Raw genomic sequence first — 21,731 nt, 5'->3', positions numbered from 1 at the left:
TCTGAGAGTTTTGAAGGGGCAGGGGGTGGGAGGTTGGGGGAGCTAGGGGGTGGGTATTATGGAGGGCACGTATTGCATGGAGCACTGGGTGTGGTGCATAAACAAAGAATTCTGTTACGCTGAAAAAAATTTTAAAAAGATACGTGGGTGGATGGACAGACAGACAGATAAATGTTCATGTAAAATGTCTGGAAGTTTGCTCATCAACTCCTTGTAAATGTTTCTTTCAGAAATGGGCTGGGTAAGAACTTTTGCTTCTTACTTCATGCGTTTATATTATTTGATATTTTCACACTAAGTATGTTTTACTTTTGTAATAAAAGACACTAAACAGAACTTCCACTTTCCAGTCCAATGTATGGAAAACTTAGAACTCACCACTCATACTAACAACAAATTAAGAGCTGAACAATAAGCTACAAAACAACTCATCTTAGGTCCACAAGAGAAGTATGGTCACAGGGCATTTTGCTGTCCCCAAAATTGGAGAGACCGAGAGGAAAATACAGAGAACCATAACAGCCTGGATCAGAAACCCACAAGCTGAAACCATCATGAGAACCTGTACCCAGTATTTACCCCAAAGATACAGATGCAGTGAAAGAAGGACCATCTGTACCCCAAAGTTTATAGCAGCAATGGCCACGGTCGCCAAACTGTGGAAAGAACCAAGATGCCCTTCAACAGGTGAATGGATAAGGAAGATGTGGTCCATATACACTATGGAGTATTATGCCTCCATCAGAAAGGATGAATACCCAACTTTTGTAGCAACATGGACGGGACTGGAAGAGATTATGCTGAGTGAAATAAGTCAAGCAGAGAGAGTCAATTATCACATGGTTTCACTTATTTGTGGAGCATAACAAATAGCATGGAGGACATGGGGAGATGGAGAGGAGAAGGGAGTTGGGGGAAATTGGAAGGGGAGGTGAACCATGAGAGACTATGGACTCTGAAAAACAACCTGAGGGTTTTGAAGGGGTGGGGGGTAGGAGGTTGGGGGAACCAGGTGGTGGGTATTAGAGAGGGCACGGATTGCATGGAGCACTGAGTGTGATGCAAAAACAATGAATACTGTTATGCTGAAAAGAAATTAAAAAAAAAACTGAATAAACAAATAAATAAACAAACAAAAAAGAACCTGTATCCAGGTAAGGAAACCTTACTATAATAGATAAATACTTGGAGATTGGGTGTAAACAAGTCTGAGAGATAAAAACACCAGGGAAAACCAGTCCTCGGGGAATCCCCATATTTCCATGACTTTTATTTCTAAGGATGCAATCAGATTCTCACAGTAAATATCAGAGAAAAATCACTTTGTTCTTCAAAATAAGGGGAGATAAATCATTTTAAAATATACCAGAGTACTCTGCAAAGTATACATATATCAAAATATCATTTTGTATACACTAAATAACTTTTATTGGACAACCATACCTTAGTAAAGCTTGAAAAAACTTCTAAAACTTAAAAAAAATACACCAAGAGTAGCTATATTAATTTCAGACAAAGCTACCTTCAGAGAAATGAAAGTTATCAGGGATAACATAAATTATATATATAATTTAATATAAACATATTAACATAAGCATATATATAATTTAATATAAACATAAACATAAATAAAGAGGGACAACAAGGGGCACCTGGGTGGCTCAGTCAGTTGGGCATCTGCCTTCCTCTTGGGTCATAATCCCAGGGTCCTGGGATCAAGCCCCGCATTGGCCTCCCTGCTCTTTGGGAAGCCTGCTTCTCCCTTTCCCACTGCTTGTGTTCCCTCTCTCACCGTGTCTCTCTCTGTCAAGTAAGTAAAATCTTTTTAAAAAGAAGGGACAACAAGTAATGATAAAGGGGTCAATCCTCTAAAAAGACATAAAAATCCTGAATATGTATGTGCCTAAAAACAAAGTCAAAATGCATGAGGCAAAAACTAATAGAACTACAAGGAGAAATAAGTGAATCTACTTTTGGAAATTTTAACACCTCTCTATCAAAAATGGACAGATCCAGCAGGCAAAAAATCATTAAAAATCATTAATAACATAGTTGATTAGAGAATCTATTCCATTTACTATAGCACCAAGAACCATAAGATACCTGGGTATAAACCTAACCAAAGAAGTAAAGAATCTGTACTCAAGCAACTACAGAACACTCATGAAAGAAATTGAAGAAGACACAAAGAGATGGAAGACCACTCCATGCTCTTGGATCGGAAGAATAAACATTGTTAAAATGTCTAATACTGCCTAGAGCAATCTATACTTTTAATGCCATTATGATAAAAATTCCACCGGTATTTTTCAAAGAGCTGGAGCAAATAATCCTAAAATTTGTACGGAATCAGAAGAGACCCCAAATTGCTAAGGAAATTTTGAAAAACAAAAATAAAACTGGCAGCATCACATTACCTGATTTCAAGCTTTACTACAAAGCTGTGATGGTACTGGCATCAAAACAGACACATAGACCAGTGGAACAGAGTAGAGAGCCCAGATATGGACCCTCAACTCTATGGTCAAATAATCTTCGACAAAGCAGGAAAAAATATCCAGTGGAAAAAAGACAGTCTCTTCAATGAATGGTGCTGGGAAAATTGGACAGCTATATATAGAAGAATGAAATTCAACCATTCTCTTACACCGTACACAAAGATAAACTCAAATTGGATAAAAGACCTCAATGTGAGACAGGAATCCATCAGAATCCTAGAGGAGAACATAGGCAGTAACCTCTTCAATATCAGCCACAGCAACTTCTTTCAAGATATGTCTCCAAAGGCAAAGGAAACAAAAGCAAAAATGAACTTTTGGAACTTCATCAAGATCAAAAGCTTCTGCACAGCAAAGGAAACAGTGAACAAACAAAGAGGCAACTCACGGAATGGGAGGAGATATTTGCAAATGACAGTACAGACAAAAGGTCGATATCCAGGATCTATAAAGAACTCCTCAAACTCAACACACACAAAACAGATAATCATATCAAAAAATGGGCAGAAGATATGTACAGACACTTCCCCAATGAAGATATACAAATGGTTATCAGACACATGAAAAAATGTTCATCATCACTAGCCATCAGGGAGATTCAGATTAAAACCACATTGAGATACCACCTTACCCCAGTTAGAATGGCCAAAACTAGCAAGACAGGAACAACGTGTGTTGGAGAGGATGTGGAGAAAGGGGAACCCTCTTCCACTATTGGTGGGAATGCAAGTTGGTGCAGCCACTTTGGAGAACAGTGTGGAGATTCCTCAGGAAATTAAAAATAGAGCTTCCCTATGACCCTGCCATTGCACTACTGGGAATTTACCCCAAAGATACAGATGTAATGAAAAGAAGGGCCATCTGTACCCCAATGTTCATAGCAGCAATGGCCACAGTCGCCAAACTGTGGAAAAGCCAAGATGCCCTTCAATGGACGAATGGATAAGGAAGATGTGGTCCATATACACTATGGAGTATTATGCCTCCATCAGAAAGGATGAATACCCAACTTTTGTAGCAACATGGACGGGACTGGAAGAGATTACGCTGAGTGAAATAAGTCAAGCAGAGAGAGTCAATTATCACATGGTTTCACTTATTTGTGGAGCATAACAAATAGCATGGAGGACATGGGAGTTAGGAGAAGGGAGTTGGGGGAAATTGGAAGGGGAGGTGAACAATGAGAGACTATGGACTCTGAAAAACAATATGATGCTTTAGGAGGGGCATATATATATACACATATATATATATATAATGGAATATTAGTCATCCATAAAAAAGAATGATATCTTGCTATTTACAATGATATGTATAGTACTAAGAGTATTATTTTATTATTACTATGTATGTACTTATTTATTTAGAGAGTTTGCTAGTGGAGGGGGGAGTGGCAAAAGAAGAGGGAGAGAGAATCCTAAGCATATTCCACATTTAGCATAGAGCCTGACCAAGGTCTCGTTCTCATGACCCTGAGATCATGACCCAAGGAGAAACCAAGAGTCAGACACCTAACCAACAGAGCCACTCAAGCACCCCTAGAGAGTATTATACTAAGCAAAATAACAGAGATAGACAAATACCACATGTTTTCCCACATATGTCAAATTTAAGATATAAAACAAATGAGCAAAGAGAAAAAAAGAGAAAGAGACTAATCAAGAAACAGACCCTTAATTTTAGAGAACAAACTGATGGTTACCAGAGGGGAGGTGGGAGGTTGGGTGAAATAGGTGATGGAGATTAAGGACTGCGCGTGTCATGATTAACGCTGTGTATCCTATGGAATTGTTGAATCAATATATTGTATACCTGGGATTAAAGTAAAGTCTAACTGGGATTAAAATAAAAACTTTAAAAAATATATATATTAAAAATTATTTAAAAAAAACATAGTTGAACTAAATAACACCATCATTTAACTGGATACAATTCATATCTATGGGCTACCTCATCAAACAGCAGAGGAATATACATTCTTCTCAAATTCACATGTACCACTCACCAAGACAGACTGCATTCAGGGTCATAAAAACCTTAATACGTTTTAAAAAATGGGGTCACCTGGGTGGTTCAGTCGGTTAAACCTCTGACTCAGTTTTTGGCTCAAGTCATGATCTCATGGGTCATGAGGTCAAGCCCCACATTGGGTTTCATGCTCAGGTGGGGATTCTCTCCTTCTTCCCAACCCACTTTCTCTCTCTCTCTCTCTCTCTCTCTCTCTCTCCCTTATTTGACAGAAACAGAAAGACAGCACAATTAGGCAGAATGGCATGCAGAGGGAGAGGGAGATGCATGCTTCGCAATGAGCAGAGAGCCCAATGCAGGGCTCCATCCCAGGACCCTGGGATCATGACCTGAGCTAAAGGCAGATGCTTAACTGACTGAGACACTTGGGTGCTCTAAAAAAAAATTTTAAATAAGTCTAAAAAATAGAAATCAAGCCACAATGGGATGAAACTAGAAATAAATAATATAAAGATAGGTGGAAAATTCCAAAATATGTGAAGACTAAACAACACACTTCTAAATAAAACATGGGTCAGAGAAGAAATCTCATGAGCAATTTAGAAATACTTTGAACTAAATCAAAATGGAAACACAACATATCAAAATCTGTGAGCTGCAGCAAAAGCAGTGTTTAGGTGGAAATTTATAGCATGCATTAGAAAATAGTATATTGGAAAATATGAGAAAAGAATAAAGATCTAAAATGAATAATCTAAGGTTCTACCTTAGAAAACTAGAAAAAGAACAGAGAGTTAAGTCCAATGTAAGCATAAGAAAATAAATGACAAAATTAGAGCAGAAATCAAAAACAGGAAATTCAGAGTATATCAATGAATTCAAAAGCTGGTTTACTGAAAAAAAATAATAAAATTGGCAAACCTCTAGCAAGGCTAGGAAAAAAAAAAGAGGACACAAAGTACCAATATGAAAAATAAAAAGAGGAAAATAGCTACAGATCCAAAGAATATTAAAGATTAATAAAAGAATCCTATAAATAAGTCTATGCCTACAGAGTTAATAAGCTAGGTTAAATGGACCAATGATTAAAGAACACAACCTGCGAAACTCACACAAGAAGAAATACACAATCTGAATAGGCTTTTTATCTATTAAAGCAATTGAATCAATAATTAATCAATTTAAACACACACAAACACACACATAAGTACCTGACTCAGACTGTTTCACTGGTTAATTCTAGCAAATATTCAAGGAAGAAATTTTATCAATTATCTACATCTCTCTCAAAAGAAAAGAGTAAAAAGAATACTCTCAAATTCATTCTATGAGGCCAACATTAACTTAATATCAAAACCAGACAAAGATATTACAAGAAAAAAATTACAAATATCTCCTATAACCATAAATTCAAAAATCTCAACAAAATATTACCAAATTGAATGCAACAATGTATAGAGAGAATTATACGCCACAACCACATAGGATTTATTCCCAGTGCACAAGGCTGAATCTATCTTTGAAAGTTACTTAACATTTAAAAATAAATTAAGGGGCACCTGGGTGGCTCAGGGGGTTAAAGCCTCTGCCTTCAGCTCAGGTCATGATCCCAGGGTCCTGGGATCGAGCCCTGCATTGGGCTCTTTGCTCAGCAGGGAGCCTGCTTTCCCCTCTCTCTCTGCCTGCCTTTCTGCCTACTTGTGATCTCTGCCTGTCAAACAAATAAATAAAATCTTTTAAAAAATAATAAAATAAAATAAATTAATATAACACATCACATCAAAAAACTATAGAAGAGAAATCACATGATGATATCAATAGATGCAGGAAGCGTTTTTGACAAAATTCCAATACTCATTCATGATCAAAGTATTCAGCCAATTAAAAATAGAGGGGAACTTCCTCAATTTAACAAAGAATATCTACAAAAAATCTACTGCAACAGCATATATAGTGGAGAGGAACTCAAAGCTTTCCCACTTAAATCAGAAAAAGACAAGGATGTCCCCATTCTTTAATTCTTTTAATTCACTTAATGGAAGTCCTATCTAATGCAGTATGACAACAAAAGGAAAAACACAAAGACATATACAGATTGGAAAGGAACAAATGAAACTGTTTGGAAATGGCATGATCTTTTACATAAAAAATCTGAAAGAATTTACTAAAAAACTCTTAGAATGAAATATATGCTGACATATATCACAAAATATGTACAAGATCCATATGAGAAAAACTACAAAATTCTGATGAAAGAAATCAAAGAAAAACCAAATAAATGGACAGACAGTGCATGCTCATAATTAGAAGACTCAATATTGTCAAGATGTCAGTTCTGCCCAATTTTATCTATAGATTTGATGCAATTCCAACAAAATCCCAGAAAGTGTTTTTAAGATACTGACAAATTGACTCTGAAGTCTATATGGGTGGACAAAAGACCCAGAACAACCTACACAATATTGAAGGAAAAGAACAAATTCAGAGAACTGACATTACTGAACTCCAAGGGTTGCTATAAAGCAACAATAATGAAGACAATGTGGTACTGCTAAAGTAACAGACGAAGTAATCAACAGAGCAGAATAGAAAGCTCAAAAATAGACCCACATAAACATAATCAATTGATCTTTGACAAAGAAGGAATGGACCAAAGTTAATCTTTCAACAAATGGTGCTGGAACAACTGGACATGCACGTGAAAAAAAAAAAAAAAAAAAGTCTCTTGACACTGATCTTAATGCACTTCATGTATGTATGTAAAAAAATTAATTAATGCAAAACAGATCTAAATATAAAAAACACAAAATTATAAAACTCTTATAAGATAACAGGAGGAAACCTAGATCACCTGCGCTTGACAATGAGTTTTTAGATACAATACCAAAGGCAAGATGCAGGGAAAAAAATCAATAAGTTGAACTTTATTAAAATTAAAATTATTTTCTGTAAGATACCATCTAGAGAATAAAATGACAAGCTATACTGGGAGAAAATATCTCCAAAGGCATATTTGATAAAGGACTGCTATTTAGAATATAAAAGAACCCTTAACACCCAATAAGAACATAAAAAACCTGATTTAAAATGTGCCAAAGACCTTAACAGACACCTTACCAAAGAATACACACAAATGACTAATAAGTTTATGAAAAGACACTCAACATCATAAGTAATCAAAGAATTGGAAATTAAAACAAAAAGAAAAACAAAATATGACTACATGAATATTAAAATTGCCATGATGGAAAACTGACAATGCCAATTGCTGGTGAGAATATGAAGCAACACAAGTGCTCATTCATGGTGTTTGGGATGCAGAATGGTACACATCATCTTTAGAAGGCACGTTTGAGATTTCTTACAAAACTAAACATCCTTTAATTATATAATGCAGCAATATCTCTCCTTGATATTTATCCTGAGGAGCTGAAAACTTATTTCCATGCAAAAACCTTCACACAGATGTGTATGCCCCCTAATTCATACATATCAAAACTTGAACACAAGAGGTTCATTAAGATTATGGAGTAGGAGAAATTCAAAAGATGGCTGCAGAGTAGGAGGACCCTAGGTTCATGTCTTCCATGAACACAATTAGATATCTAACAAATCATCTTAAAAACCTCCAGAAACTGACCTGAAGACTGACAGAGCACACTATACAACTAAAGGGACATAAGAGAGCACGTTGAAGAAGATAGGAAGGTCAGAGACGTAGTTTGAGGGAGAAATGGATCATAGGTTTCTGGTGGGATGGGACCCATGGTAACAGAGACAAGTGAAAGAGAGGAGAGCACACAGGGGAAGTTCAAGGAGAAAATTCACCAAAGGCATTAGCTGGAAAAGTGAGGAAGACTGAATTTTGTGAGTTCTTGAGAACCAGCAGGGCTTAAAGCTTGGATTTTAAAAGTCAGCAGGCTTGGCTGGGATATAGCCTAGAGGGTGCTAGCTACCCTACTCCTAGAGCAGATTACATTGAAAGAGTAATTTGAAAATGCCTGGGGCACACAGTGGGGCAATTATTCCCTCTTCCTGGAACACTTTCCCACTCAAGGAAGCATTCAAGGAGACCCTCTCCAGGAACAAAGGAAATAGCTAGTGCCATTTCCTTCCTCCATCCCTCAGCATAAACACAAATCACCTGCAGAAAACAAGGCAGAACCCACATTGGCTGCCTAACCTGCTTACACCAAGCCCTGTGCCCTCTGCTCTGGAGACTCTGCCCTTCTCAGTATAGTTTGCCTCACTCTCAGCATAGTGGGCCCCTCCCCCCAGAAGACCACACATACCACAGCCCCCACCACATCTACTGACCAGAGAGTTCTGTAGGGTCCCCTGATCTCATGGAAGTAGTATCAGGCTTCATTTTATAAGCAGACAAGAAAAAACCACATTAAAACTTACCACATGCAAGTCAGGGACCAAACACTGCCCACAACAGGGAAGGAATGCTTCTTCAGATGACTGGCCTGAAAGATAGAGCAGCCAGAACACAACAGCACAGTGCATGCAACACACACCAGAGATACTCCCTGAGGCACCAGACCCTTGACACTATATGATCTCTCCTTGACACAATGCCAAGATGGAAGAATTTATCCCAAATGAAAGAACAAGATAAGGGATGGCCAGAAATCTAATTGAAACAGTTATAGGTAACGTATGGTAGAGAATTTAAAGCAACCAGCATAAGGTTACTAACTGGGCTTGAGGAAAGAAGACCCTTACCACAGAGACAAAATACCACAGTGAGACCCTTACCACAGAGATAGAAGTTAAAAAGAATAAGAGATGAAGAACACAATAAAAGAGACTGGAAACAGACTTGATGCAATGAACAGCAGACTGGAAGAACTGGAAGAAGGAATTAGTGGCATATAAGACAAGATAATGGAAAATAATAAAGCTGAACAAAAGAGAGAAAGAATTGTGGATCATGAGAAAAGACTTAGGGACTCAGTGGCTGCCATCAATCATAATAACATTTGTATTTTAGGAGTCCTGGAAGAAGAGAGAGAAAATGGGACAGAAAATTAATTTGAGAAAATTACAACTGAAAACTTCCCTAATCTGGGGAAGAAAACAGACATCCACATCCAGCAGGCACAGAAAACTCCCATCAAAATCAAGAGAAGCAAGCCAACACCAACATATATTGTAATTAAATTTTCAAAATATAATGATAAGTGGTGCCTTGATGATACGGGACTTTAACACCTCACTCACAACAATGGACAGATCATCTACAGAAAATCTGTAGAAATTCATCTGCAGACAGATCATCTGCAGAAGATCACCAAGGAAACAATGGCTTTGAATGACACACTAGACCAGATGGACTTAACAAATATATTCACACATTACATCCTCAAACAGCACAATACACATGCCTTTCAAGTGCAGATAAGATATTCTCCAGAATAGATCACACATTAGGTCACAAACCAGGCATCAAAAAACACACCAAAAAAAGATCTTTTGTGTGGAGTAACAAAAGATCCTGAATAACCAAAGAATACTTGAAAAAGAAAAGCAAAGCTGGAAGCATCACAATTGTGGACTTCAAGATATATTACAAAGCTGTAATCAAAACAGCACAGAACTGGCACATATATCAATGGAACAGAATAGAAAACCCAGAAATGAACCTATAACTATGTGGTCAATTAATCTTCAACAAAGCAGTAAAGAATATCTATTGGAAAAATTGTGTTGGGAAAACTGGACAACATCATGCAGAAGAATGAAACTGGACCACTTTATCACACTTTACACAAAAATAAATTCAAAATGGATAAAAGACCTAAAACCTGAAACCATAAAAAGTCCTAGAAGAGAAGAGTGGCAATAACCTCTTTGGTCAGCCATAGCAACTTCTTTCTAGATATGTCTCCTGAGGCAGGGGAAACAAAAGCAAAAATAGACTATGGGGACTTCATCAAGATAAAAATCTCTGCACAGCAAAAGAAATAATCAACAAACTAAAGACATCCTACTGAGTTAGAGAAGATATTTACAAATGGAATATCTGATAAAGGATTAGTATGCAAAATCTACAAAGAACTTCTCAAACTTAACACCAAAAAAAAACAAATAATCCACTTAAAATAGGGGCAGAAGACATGAATAAACATTTTTTTTCTAAGAAGATATACAGATGGCCAAATGACACATGAAAATATTTCAACATCACTCAGCATCAGGAAAATACAAATCAAAACTACAATGAGACATCACCCCACACCTGTCACAATGATTCAAATCAATTCAATCAATTTCTTATTGATGAGGATATGGAGAAAGGGGAACCCTCTTACACTGCTGGTGGATGTGTAAACTGGTACAGCCACTTCAGAAAATAGTATGGAGGTTCCCCAAAAAGTGGAAAATATAACTACTCTAAGATCCAGCAATTGCACTTCTAGATATTTGCCCAAAGGACACAAGAACATTAATTCGAAGGGACACATGCATCCTGATGTTTATGGCAGCATTATCTACAATAGTCAAATGATGGAAAGAGCCCAAATGTCTACAGAATGATGTATGGATAAACAAGATGTGGGGTGTGTGTGTGTGTGTGTGTGTGTGTGTGTGTGTGTAATGGAATGTTATTCAACCATTAAAAAAAAGAGTAAATCTTTCCATTTGCAATGAATGGATAGAGCTAAAGAGTATTATATTAAGCAAAGTAAGTCAATTAGAGAAAAGCAAATACCATAGAGTATCACTCATGTGTAGAATTTTTTAATTAAAGATTTTATTTATTTATTTGTCAAAGAGAGAGAGCACTAGCAGGGGGAGCTGTAGGCAGAGGGAGAAGCAGGCTTTCTGCTGAGCAAGGAGCCCAATGTGGGACTCGATTTCAGAACCCTGGGATCATGACCTGAGCTGAAGGTAGACACTTAAACCAACTGAGCCATCCAGGCATCCCTCATGTGTGGAACTTAAGAAACAAGACAAATGAATAAAGAGAAAAAGAAACAAATCAAGAAACAGACTTATAACTATAGAGAAACACTGGTGGTTACCAGAGGGGAAGTGGGTGAGGGGATGAGTGAATTGGTGATAGGGATTAAGAACATTTCTTGTGATGAGCACTGACTGTTGTATGGAAGTGCTGAATCACTGTATTATACATCTGAAACTAATGGTACATTGTACGTTAACTAATTGGAATTTAAATAAAAACTTTTTTAAAAGATGGTGGTATAAGAGGATCCTGAGTTCACCTTGACCCATGGACACACCGAGAGCTACATCTGTAGAACTAAAACTCTGAAAATAATTGGAAAACTGGTGGAAAAGATATTCCACAGAGAGAAGGCCACATGGAAACAGATAGCAGTCATGGAGGCCCAGTTAAGAACCAAATGCCTAACAAGTCTAACCACAAATGAGATGGACAACATAAGCATGAGGGACTCAAACCGTGAAGACAAGTCACCATAACATCTGGCTTTGAAAATAAGTAGGACTTAACTCTGGGCACTTTAAAAATCAGCAGACCAAAATTTAGGAGAGCCAGAGGACAACAGAAAATGTAATCCTTGCTGGCTCAGTCAGATGTGTGTGGGTTTCATGATAGATTCATGATAGATTCTTGATAGATTCCCCCCAGCAGGGACCTGCACCACTCCAAGGCGATAGTTTAAGCCCCTTGTTGGGTACAGAGAGTAATTAAAAAAAAAAAAAAAAAACTTAAAAAAATTAAAACTATTTATTTATTTATTTGTTTATTTATTTATTTATTTGAGAGAGAGAGAGAGAGAGAGAGAGAAACAGTGGGAGAAGGAGAAGATGGAGAGGGAGAGAAAGAACCCCAAGGAGACTCCCTGCTGAGCCGGAAGCCCAAAGCAGGACTCAATCCCATGACCCATGAGATCATGACATGACTAGAAATCAAGAGTCAGACACTTATTGTCTGACACTTACTGGACTGAGCTACCCAGGTGCCCCAAGTGAAAAATATTAAAAAACAACAACAACAACATAAAAGATAATATAGCCCAAAACACAACACACAACTCAAAAGTGCCTGGTCAGGGGGGAAGAGCCTGGATGGTTCAGTAGATTTTTGGTTCAGGTCATGGTCTCAGGGTTGTGAGATTGAGATCTGTGTCAGGATCCATGCTCAGTGGGGAGTGTGTTTGAGATTCTTTGCCTCTCCCTTTGCCCTTCGTCCCCTTTTAAATTAATTAATTAATTAATTAATTATTTTTTAAGTGTCTGGGGTATATGTGAAAGTGATTTCTTTTCTTTTTTTTTTTTAAGATTTTATTTATTTATTTGACAGACCAATCACAAATAGGCAGAGAGGCAGGCAGAGAGTGAGAGGGAAACAGGCTCCCCGCTGAGCAGAAAGCCCAATGCGGGGCTCGATCCCAGGACCCTGAGATCATGACCTGAGCCGAAGGCAGAGGCTTTAACTCACTGAGCCACCCAGGCACCCCAAAAGTGATTTACTTTCTTATCTAAGATCACCTTCTGGAGGGGCAGTAGTCTTCAGAAGATTTTTCTGAGAGTAAAAGTGTTAGTTGGTACCATTTCTCTTTTTTCCTTCCTCACTTAGATAGCTGGAAACTAACAGGAGCCAGCACTAACATTCTCCACCTACCTTACTAACATTGCATGCCTTTCTCTGTATTCCCCTGCAGATCCATCATATCCAAACCACCCACCTCAACACGTATCCACCCAAAATGGCTGCCCCACCAAAACCAGCAAGCCAGCCCAGCAGGGACCTGCACCACTCCAAGGCGACTTTTGTCCTGCAGCAACAGGAAGATAACCCCACACACCAGTTTCAGCAGCTAAGCCTTTAAGCTGGCTGCACAGGAAAATGCCCTGCCTTTCCATGTACCCACATCTGTAGCAGAGAGGCTAAGTCCAGAAAACTAGCCTGATTGTTGACCCCACCTACTTACAAACCTGTAGCAGCCTCAGAAGGCTCCTCAACAGAGCAGGAACTAAACCCCATCCACTGCACCTACAGTAAGCACAAGAAGGTGTATGAAGTCCACATAGAAGAGCACACCTGGAATGCTTGATTCTGTTAACCAGGAGCATTGCACCATTAGGAATCAAAGAATCTTTTCTATACAAGGTCACTACTTCCAAGACCAGAAGATGTAGACAACTTCCTTAATACAAAGAAGCAAATACAGAGAGTCACACAAAGAAAGGAGGAAGATAAGTATGTCCCAAATGAAAAACCAAGACAAATTTACAGCAAAAGAACTAAATTAAACACAGAAAACCAATATGCCTGGTAAAGAATTCAAAGTAACAGTCATAAAGATAAAGGACTTGAGAAAAGAGTAAATGAACTCAGAGAGAACCTCAATAGAAAGATAGCAAATATAAAAAAGAACAAGCCAGATATAAAGAATTTAATAGCTGAAATAAAATATACACCAGAGGGAATCAACAGCAGATTTAAGGATACAGAGTAATGGGTCAAAAATCTGGAAGACAAGGTAATGGAAACCAACCAAGTTGAACAATGAGAAGAAAAAAGAAAAGAAAAAAAAATTACAATAGATTAAAGTACCTCACCAACATCATCAAGCATAATATTTACTTTCTAGGGATCCCAGAAGGAGAAGAGCAATAACATACTTGAAGAAATAATAGCTGAAAAATTCTTTAATCTTGGGACAGAAATAGACATCCAGGTCCAGCAAGCACAGAGTTCCTAACAAGATAAACCTAAAGAGGTTCACACAAGAATGCATAACAATTTAAATGACAAAAAAAAAGTAATGATAAAGAATTTTTTTTTTAAATTTTCAGCAAAAGCATTTCAGGCCAGAAGATAGTGGTATGATATATTCAAAATGTTGGAAGGAAAAAGCCTATAATCAAGAATATCCTACCTGGCAAGATTATCATTCAGAATAGAAAGAGAGACACAGTATTTCCCAGATGAAAAAAACTTAATGGAGTTCATTACCACTACAACAACCTTACAAGAAATGTTAAAGGGGTTGCTTTCAATGTAAAGAAAAAGCCATAACTAGAAGTAAGAAAATTATGAAAGAAAAAAAATCGATAATAACAAACATTCAGTAAAGGTAGTAGACTAATCACTTATAAAGTTAGTATGAAGGTTAAAACATGAAGGTAGTAAAATCAATTATATTTACAAATATCAGTCAGGTGATACACAAACTAAAAAAAGGAGATAAAATATGACATTATATACATAAAACATGGAAGGAGAGTAAAAATTTAGTGTTTTTAGAATGTGTTCAAACTCAAGCAACCATTAACTTAATATAGACTGATAAATGCCTAAGATGCTATATATGAACCTCATGGTAACTACAAATCAAAAACCTATAATAAATACCCACCCAAAAATTTTTTAACTTAATCTACACATAACACTGGAGAATGTCATCAAATCGTAAGGGAAGAGAACAAGAGGATAAGAAAGGAACTACAAAAACAACCAGAAAACAATTAACAAAATGGAAATAAACACATGCTTATCAATAACTACTTTAAATGTAAATGGACTAAGTACTCCAATCAAAAGACATAGGTTGACTGAATAAATTAAAAAAAAAAAAAAGAAAAGAGATAGACCCATCTACATGTTCCCTGCAAGAAATTTACTACAGACTTAAAGACAAAAACAGACTGGGGCACTGGAGGGGCTCAGTCATTAAGCATCTGCCTTCAGCTCTGGTCGTGATCCCAGGGTCCTGGAATTGAACCCCGCATCAGGGTCCCTGCTCAGCTGGGAGTGTGCTACTCCCTCTCCCACTCCCCCTGCTTCTGTTTCCTTTCTCACTGTTTCTCGCTCTGTCAAATAAATAAATAAAATCTTTTAAAAAAAGGGGCACCTTGGTGGCTCAGTGGGTTAAAAGCCTCTCCCTTCAGCTCAGGTCATGATCCCAGGGTCCTGGGATCGAGCCCCACATTGGGCTCTCTGCTCTTCGGGGAGTCTGCTTTCTCCTCTCTCTCTCTCTGCCTGCCTCTGCCTACTTGTGATCTGTCTGTCAAATAAAAAAATAAAATCTTTAAAAAAAAGACAAAAACAGACTAAAAGTGAAGGGATTGAAAAATATACCATACAAATAGAAAAGAAAAAAAAAGCCAAAGTGGTAATACTTGTCTCTAACAAAACAAACTTTAAAGCAAAGATTGTGGGGTGCCTCGGTGGCTCAGTGGGTTAAAGCCTCTGCCTTCGGCTCAGGTCATGATCCTAGGGTCCTGGGATCAAGCCCTGCAATAGGCTTTCTGCTCAGCGGGGAGTCTGCTTCCCTTCCTCTCTCTGCCTGCCTCTCTGCCTGCTTGTGATCTTTGTCAAATAAAATCTTAAAAAAAAATAAAAATAAAGCAAAGATTGTAATAAAAAAAAAAGTAAAAAAGAAAGGCACTGTATAATGATAACGGGAAAATCCAATAAGAGGATATAACAATTGTCAACATCTATGCACCCAACATAGGAATACCTATAAGTATATCAGTTATTAACAGGCATAGAAGGAGAAAATGACAGTAATACAACTACAATAGGGGATTTAAACACTCCAATTACACCAATGGACAGATCATCCACACAGAAGGTCAATGAGAAAACAGTGGTTTTGAATAACACATTGGACCAGATGGACCTAACAGATATATACAGAACATTCCACCCAGAATCAGCAGAATACACATTCTTTTCAAGTGCATATAAAACATTCTCCACAAGACAAATCTCAATAAATTTAAGAAGTTTGAAGTTATATCAAGCATCTTTTCTGACCACAACAGTAAAAAACCAGAAATGAATTACAAGAAACAATCTGTGAGGAACAGTAATATATGGAGGTTAAACAACATTCTCCAAAACAATGAATGGGTCAACCAAAAAATCAAAGAGGAAATTTTTAAAACCATGGAGACAAATCGAAAACAGAGCAATCCAATATCTTTGGGATGCAGCAAAACCTGTTCTAAGAGAAAACTTAATAGCAATAAAAGCCTACCTGAAGAAACAAGAAAAAATGTTCTAGACTAGAACATAAACAAATTAAATAGAGACTAAAGAAACAGTGCAAAAGATCAATGAAACCAGGAGCTGGTTCTTTGAAACTATAAACAAAATTAAAAATCCTTAGCCAGACTCATTAAGAGAGAAAGGAGACTCAGATACATGAAAATAGAAATGAAGGAGAAATAACAACTGACACCACACAAGTACAAATGAATATAAGAGAATTTTATGACAATGTATATGCCAACAAACTGGACAACCTATAAGAAGTGGATAAATTCTTAGAAACGTAATTTTCCAAAATTGAATCAGGAAGAAATAGAAAATTTGAACAGACCAATTAATGAAATTTTATCAGTAATCAAATATAATTACCAACAAATAAAAGTCAGGGCCAGATGGTTTTACAAGTGAATTCTACCAAATATTTAAAAAAGAGTACTACCTATTCCTCTCAAACTATTCCGAACAATAGAAGAGGAAGGAAACTTCCAAATTCATACCCTGACTCCAGCATTACTCCAATACCAAAACCAGACAAAGACACTAAAAAAAAAAAAAAAAAAAAGAAGAAAAGAAAAAAAAGAAAGAAAGAAAGAGAGAGAGAGAGAAAACTACAGGCCAATATCCCTGATGAAGATAAATGAAAAAATTCTCAACAAAATATTCAACAATACACTAAAAAATCACTCATCATGGTCAAGTAGGATTTATCAGGGATGCAAGAGTGCTTCAATATTTACAAAACAATCAATGTGATACATCACATTAATAAGAGAAAGGATATATGATCATCTCAATACATGTAGAAAAATCATTTGACAAAATACAACATCCATTCATGATAAAACCTCCCAACAAAGTGGGTTCAGAAGGAATATATTTCAACATAATGAAGGTCGTAAATGAAAAACTCACAGCTATCATCATATTCAATTGTGAAAAACTGAGAACTTTTCCTCTAAGACCAGGAATAAGAAAAGATTGTCACTCCCACCACTGTTATTCAACATATTACTGGAAGTCCTAGCTGCAGGAATCAGACAAGAAAAAAAAAAAAAAAGGAATCCAAAGTGGTAAGGAAAAAGAAAGATTTTAATTATTTCAAATAATTTTTTATTTATTTATATTTAAAATATTTTAAAAATATTTCAATTATTTCATTATTTGCCATATATATATGATACTATATATGATATATAGTATCATATATAGATATATATAACTATATATGATACTATAAACCCTAAAGAATACAACAAAAAAGCTATTAGAACTGATAAATGAATTCAGTAAAGTTGCAGGATACAAAATTAATATACAGAAATTGGTTGTATTTCTATACACTAATAATGGAACAGAAAGAGAAATTGAGAAAACGATCCTATTTAATATATCACATGATATATATGTGGAATCCCAAAAACAAAACAAAACAAGAAATCAACAAAGAACAGAGACAGAATCATAAATACAGAGAACAAACTGGTGGTTCCGTGAACAAAATGGAGACAAATGGAGATGGAGACAAATGAGAAAGCAAAACAGGTAAAGGGGATAACTTGTGGTTATAAAATAAATTAGTGATGAGGACAAAAAGTACAGCATAGAGAATATAGTCAATAAAATTGTAATAACTTTGCATGCTGACAGATGGTGACTGTATTTATCATGGTGAGCATAGCATGATGTATAGAATTGCCAAATCACTTTGTGGTACACCTAAAATTAATATAACATTGTATGTTAACTCTCCTTCAATTAAAAAACAAAAAACAGTGGTTGGTTGGGATTAGCAAAGGGATGGATGAATAGTCCAAGCACAAAGGATTTGGGGACAATGAAACTACTTTCTGTGATACTACAGTAGTAGATACATGTCATTATACACTTGCCCAAACTCATATGATGTACATAACCGAGAGTGAATTCAATATAAACTGTGCACTTTGTGTGATTATGATATGCCTTTAAGTCCTTAACTGTAATAAATGTACCACTGTGGTCAGCGATATTGATAACAGGGAGACTATGCATGTAAGGGGCAGAAGACATATAGGAAATCTCAGTACCTTCCCCTCGATCCTCCCATGAATATAAAACTGCTCTAAGGCATGAAAATCTATTAAAAAAGAAAAGTTAATGAACAATACCTGGGTTTAAGACCATTTTTTGGAGCCATCTCTGTACACATTGTTTTTGAAGCTAAGTGGCATATAAAAGTTCCCAGAGAGTGTACAAACATCAGTAAAAAAGAAAACCAGTGGTGAAATTCCCCAGACCACAGGATGAGAAGTCAATGCAGGACCCAGAGAAGGAGAAGTTTTAGAATTCACAGGAAAGAATGAGTGATTCCCCAAAAACAAGAGAGAAGAGTTTCAGGAAGATGAGGAGAATTAAAGGCAACAGATATCAATGAAAATAGAGACTGGGAAGGATGTATATGTCAGAACCAGGATCACTGAGGACCAACTGAGAGTCTATGTTCTGGGCCTCTTCCCTTCTATTTTTTCCCTGGGTTTTGTTTTTTGTTTGTTTGTTTGTTTGTTTTTTCCTGACTCCTTCACCACTCATACTTTCACTTCACTAGGTACTTGATCCCACGTCACTCAAGAGGCATTTGATGAACACTTGGACAAGAAAGCAGACCTCACTGTCAACTCCAGTTTTATTATGTCACTTGCATGTACTGTGTATTGTTTGTCTACTGTCTAGTGTCTGTTGCCTGCTCTACCAATGTTTGTGAAAAATGACTCTTGGTCTGTCTTACTCACTGCCACTGTCAGCAGCTATAAGTGAGCCTCCAGCATGCCCAGAAATAAAGGGGCCAAAATATGTCTGTTGAACAAACAGGGAGTAGCAGAAGCCAAATTGCTGAGGTAGAGTAAGGAGAGGATATGGAGACGTTGAAGATAGGGCTTTCCAAGGAAAGAGATGCGGTGATATCTGAGGATGGGTTGATGGGACAAGTAGAAGGATATCAGAGTGTTGTGAACATATGTAGGTTGTAATGATGAATTAATGTATTATTCCTCATTAAAGACCCTTTCTGTTATATTTTGTCTTGGTGCTGATATGGTTGGTATTCATATCAGTAATGTCAATGAAGACATTTACAGTTTGCTTGTTGTAGGTAGAGATAAGATTGACAGAATCACAATTCAAAAATGTCTAAGCAATCTGTCCAAAAAAAGATAAGATTGTGAGGCCCAGACAGGGATGTAGATGCCCCCTAGAAAGCCTGACAGCAAGACATCATGACTCAGTATTGCACTAGTGTTAAGGGAACAGGCAGGGGGTTACACTGGGCTGTGTCTTCATGGGTTCCACTGCCTTCTATCCAAGTGTCCTTGGGAAAAGGTCTTAAGATCTCTTGGCCTCATTTTTTCCTATTTGAGTTAGAGACACTAATATCTACTTGGCATAATTTTTATGAGGTCAGCTGAGATAATCCATGTAAAATGATCATGGAAGAGCCATGATACATGTTTAAGTACATGATTATCAGTAGATATTTTGTGTGTCATAATGAGAAATACATTTAGTCTTTGTCCCCAGTTCCTGCACAGAGCTTCTAAAACCCTTGGAATGTCCTAAGTGAAGCAGCCTCTTTTCCTATTCAAAGGAGCCCTTTCTGATTACAGGTAAGTTTATAGTAATGAGGTGACTGAAGGTGGATCCCACAGATAGCCTTGGGATGGGGCTGGTCACCAGAATGATCAGGTGGTTGGTGAGGTGGAACTTTCAGCCCATCCACCAACCTTGAGGAGGCAGAAAGGAGGAAGACTGATCAAACTCTATAAAATCTCTTAAACAATGAGATTTGGTGACCTTATGGGTTGGTGAATGCATCCATTGCTGGGAGGGTGAAATGCCCCAAATACATGGGAACAAGTGTCCCTGTGCTCTGGACCCTTCTTGACTTCACCCTGTATCACTGTTTATATGTATTTTTTATAATATCTTTTATAATAAATGTAACTGTAAGTTGTGTTTCCCTGATTTCTGCGAGGGGTCCTAGCAAACTTTAAAACCTGAGGAGGGGGGTGTAAAAACCCCAGGTCATAACTGAGTCAGAAAGAAGTGCAAGTAACCTGTGCCACTACTTGCATTGATATCTGATATTGCCAGTGTGGGAACATGTAGGACTACGTCCTTAACCTGTGGGGTCCACACTATCTCTGAATAGATAGTGTCAAAACTGAATTCACTTGTACGGCACCCAGTTGGAAGTCTGCAGAGATTTGGTTTTTAATGTTAGAAAACACACCAGAATTTCATGTTATTATTTACTACAGAATTCCAATATGAAGTTGTGATCTGATGTGACTGCCAGAAACATAAGGAAATCAGAGGTTCCCTCTGTGACAGTTACAGGGCCCTGCCACAGGAGGTGAAAATTCCACCATACATCTCTAGGAGTATCAGGTTCAGGTCTGGGCAATGTACTTCAAATAGGGACACGAACAGAACAACCCTTCCCTAGGACAACATGACTATGTAGGTGAAGGCGTGAAGCTATATCCTTCTTGAGAATTTAGAGATGTCCAGGCAAGGGAAGAGAAGGCCTAGAATGTGAGTGTTGTCTCTGGGGAACTGAGATCAATACCTCTCAGCAGAGCCCTGGGTAGCAGAACAAGGACCAACACACAGAAACCAAACGTGTTATGTAGAAATAAGAACTCTCTCTTACTGCAATGGCCGCATGTGCACCAATGGCTGGTGTGCTTGGAAGAGTCCACACATGAAACCAATGACTATCCATGTGAATGTCTGAGAAACAATGGTTTCCCTCAGTGGGGGACTGAGCTGAGCAATCCCTAAGGTTTCTTTCAGTTCTATAGTCATAAATACCTTACTAGTAGAAAGTAGTATCTAGTATTCCAACCTCTTCATATACTGTCTCCTCCATTCTCTACCTTCAACTCTGTCTGATCATCCTACTACAGAACAACCCTCATCCATGTTTCCCAAGAAATACATCCCTGAAGAGAAGCTGATTTCTGCTGAGATACCAATGAAGACTTACCCCAGTTTCTGCAGCTTACATTGTGGATGCTTTGCTTTTTCACATAGAATTCCAACTCCTGCATCTCCCAGGGCATTTTCCCCCAAGTAGAGTCTGGTCAGAGACTGGTTGGTGCTCAGGACGGATGCAAGGTCCTCACAACATGCTGATGTGAGACAGCAACTGACCAACCTTCCATAAAGACGGCAGAATGTCATACATTTCTCTCACCTCACTGTCTGTGAGTCACGGAAGCACT

At 37.4% G+C, this 21,731-nt stretch overlaps 1 protein-coding gene across 2 annotated transcripts in view; it reads right to left on the bottom strand.

Annotated features, from left to right (window-relative positions):
- The window catches only part of LOC111139817 (NLR family pyrin domain containing 3), a 56,718-nt gene that overhangs the window by 20,956 nt on the left and 14,031 nt on the right, over positions 1 to 21,731 (bottom strand). For both annotated transcript variants that reach the window (XM_022492235.1, XM_022492236.1), the window contains one exon: positions 21,494 to 21,664. In XM_022492235.1, coding sequence (XP_022347943.1) covers positions 21,494 to 21,664 — 171 coding nt within the window. The remainder of the gene's footprint in view (positions 1 to 21,493; positions 21,665 to 21,731) is intronic.

This window comes from Enhydra lutris, unplaced genomic scaffold (assembly GCF_002288905.1).
Source record: "Enhydra lutris kenyoni isolate GAN:26980312 unplaced genomic scaffold, ASM228890v2 scaffoldscaffold120, whole genome shotgun sequence".
NCBI classification, from domain to species: Eukaryota; Metazoa; Chordata; class Mammalia; order Carnivora; family Mustelidae; genus Enhydra; species Enhydra lutris.
The sequence above is the reverse complement of the archived record's forward strand: the minus strand, read 5'-3'. Positions and strand labels throughout refer to the sequence as shown.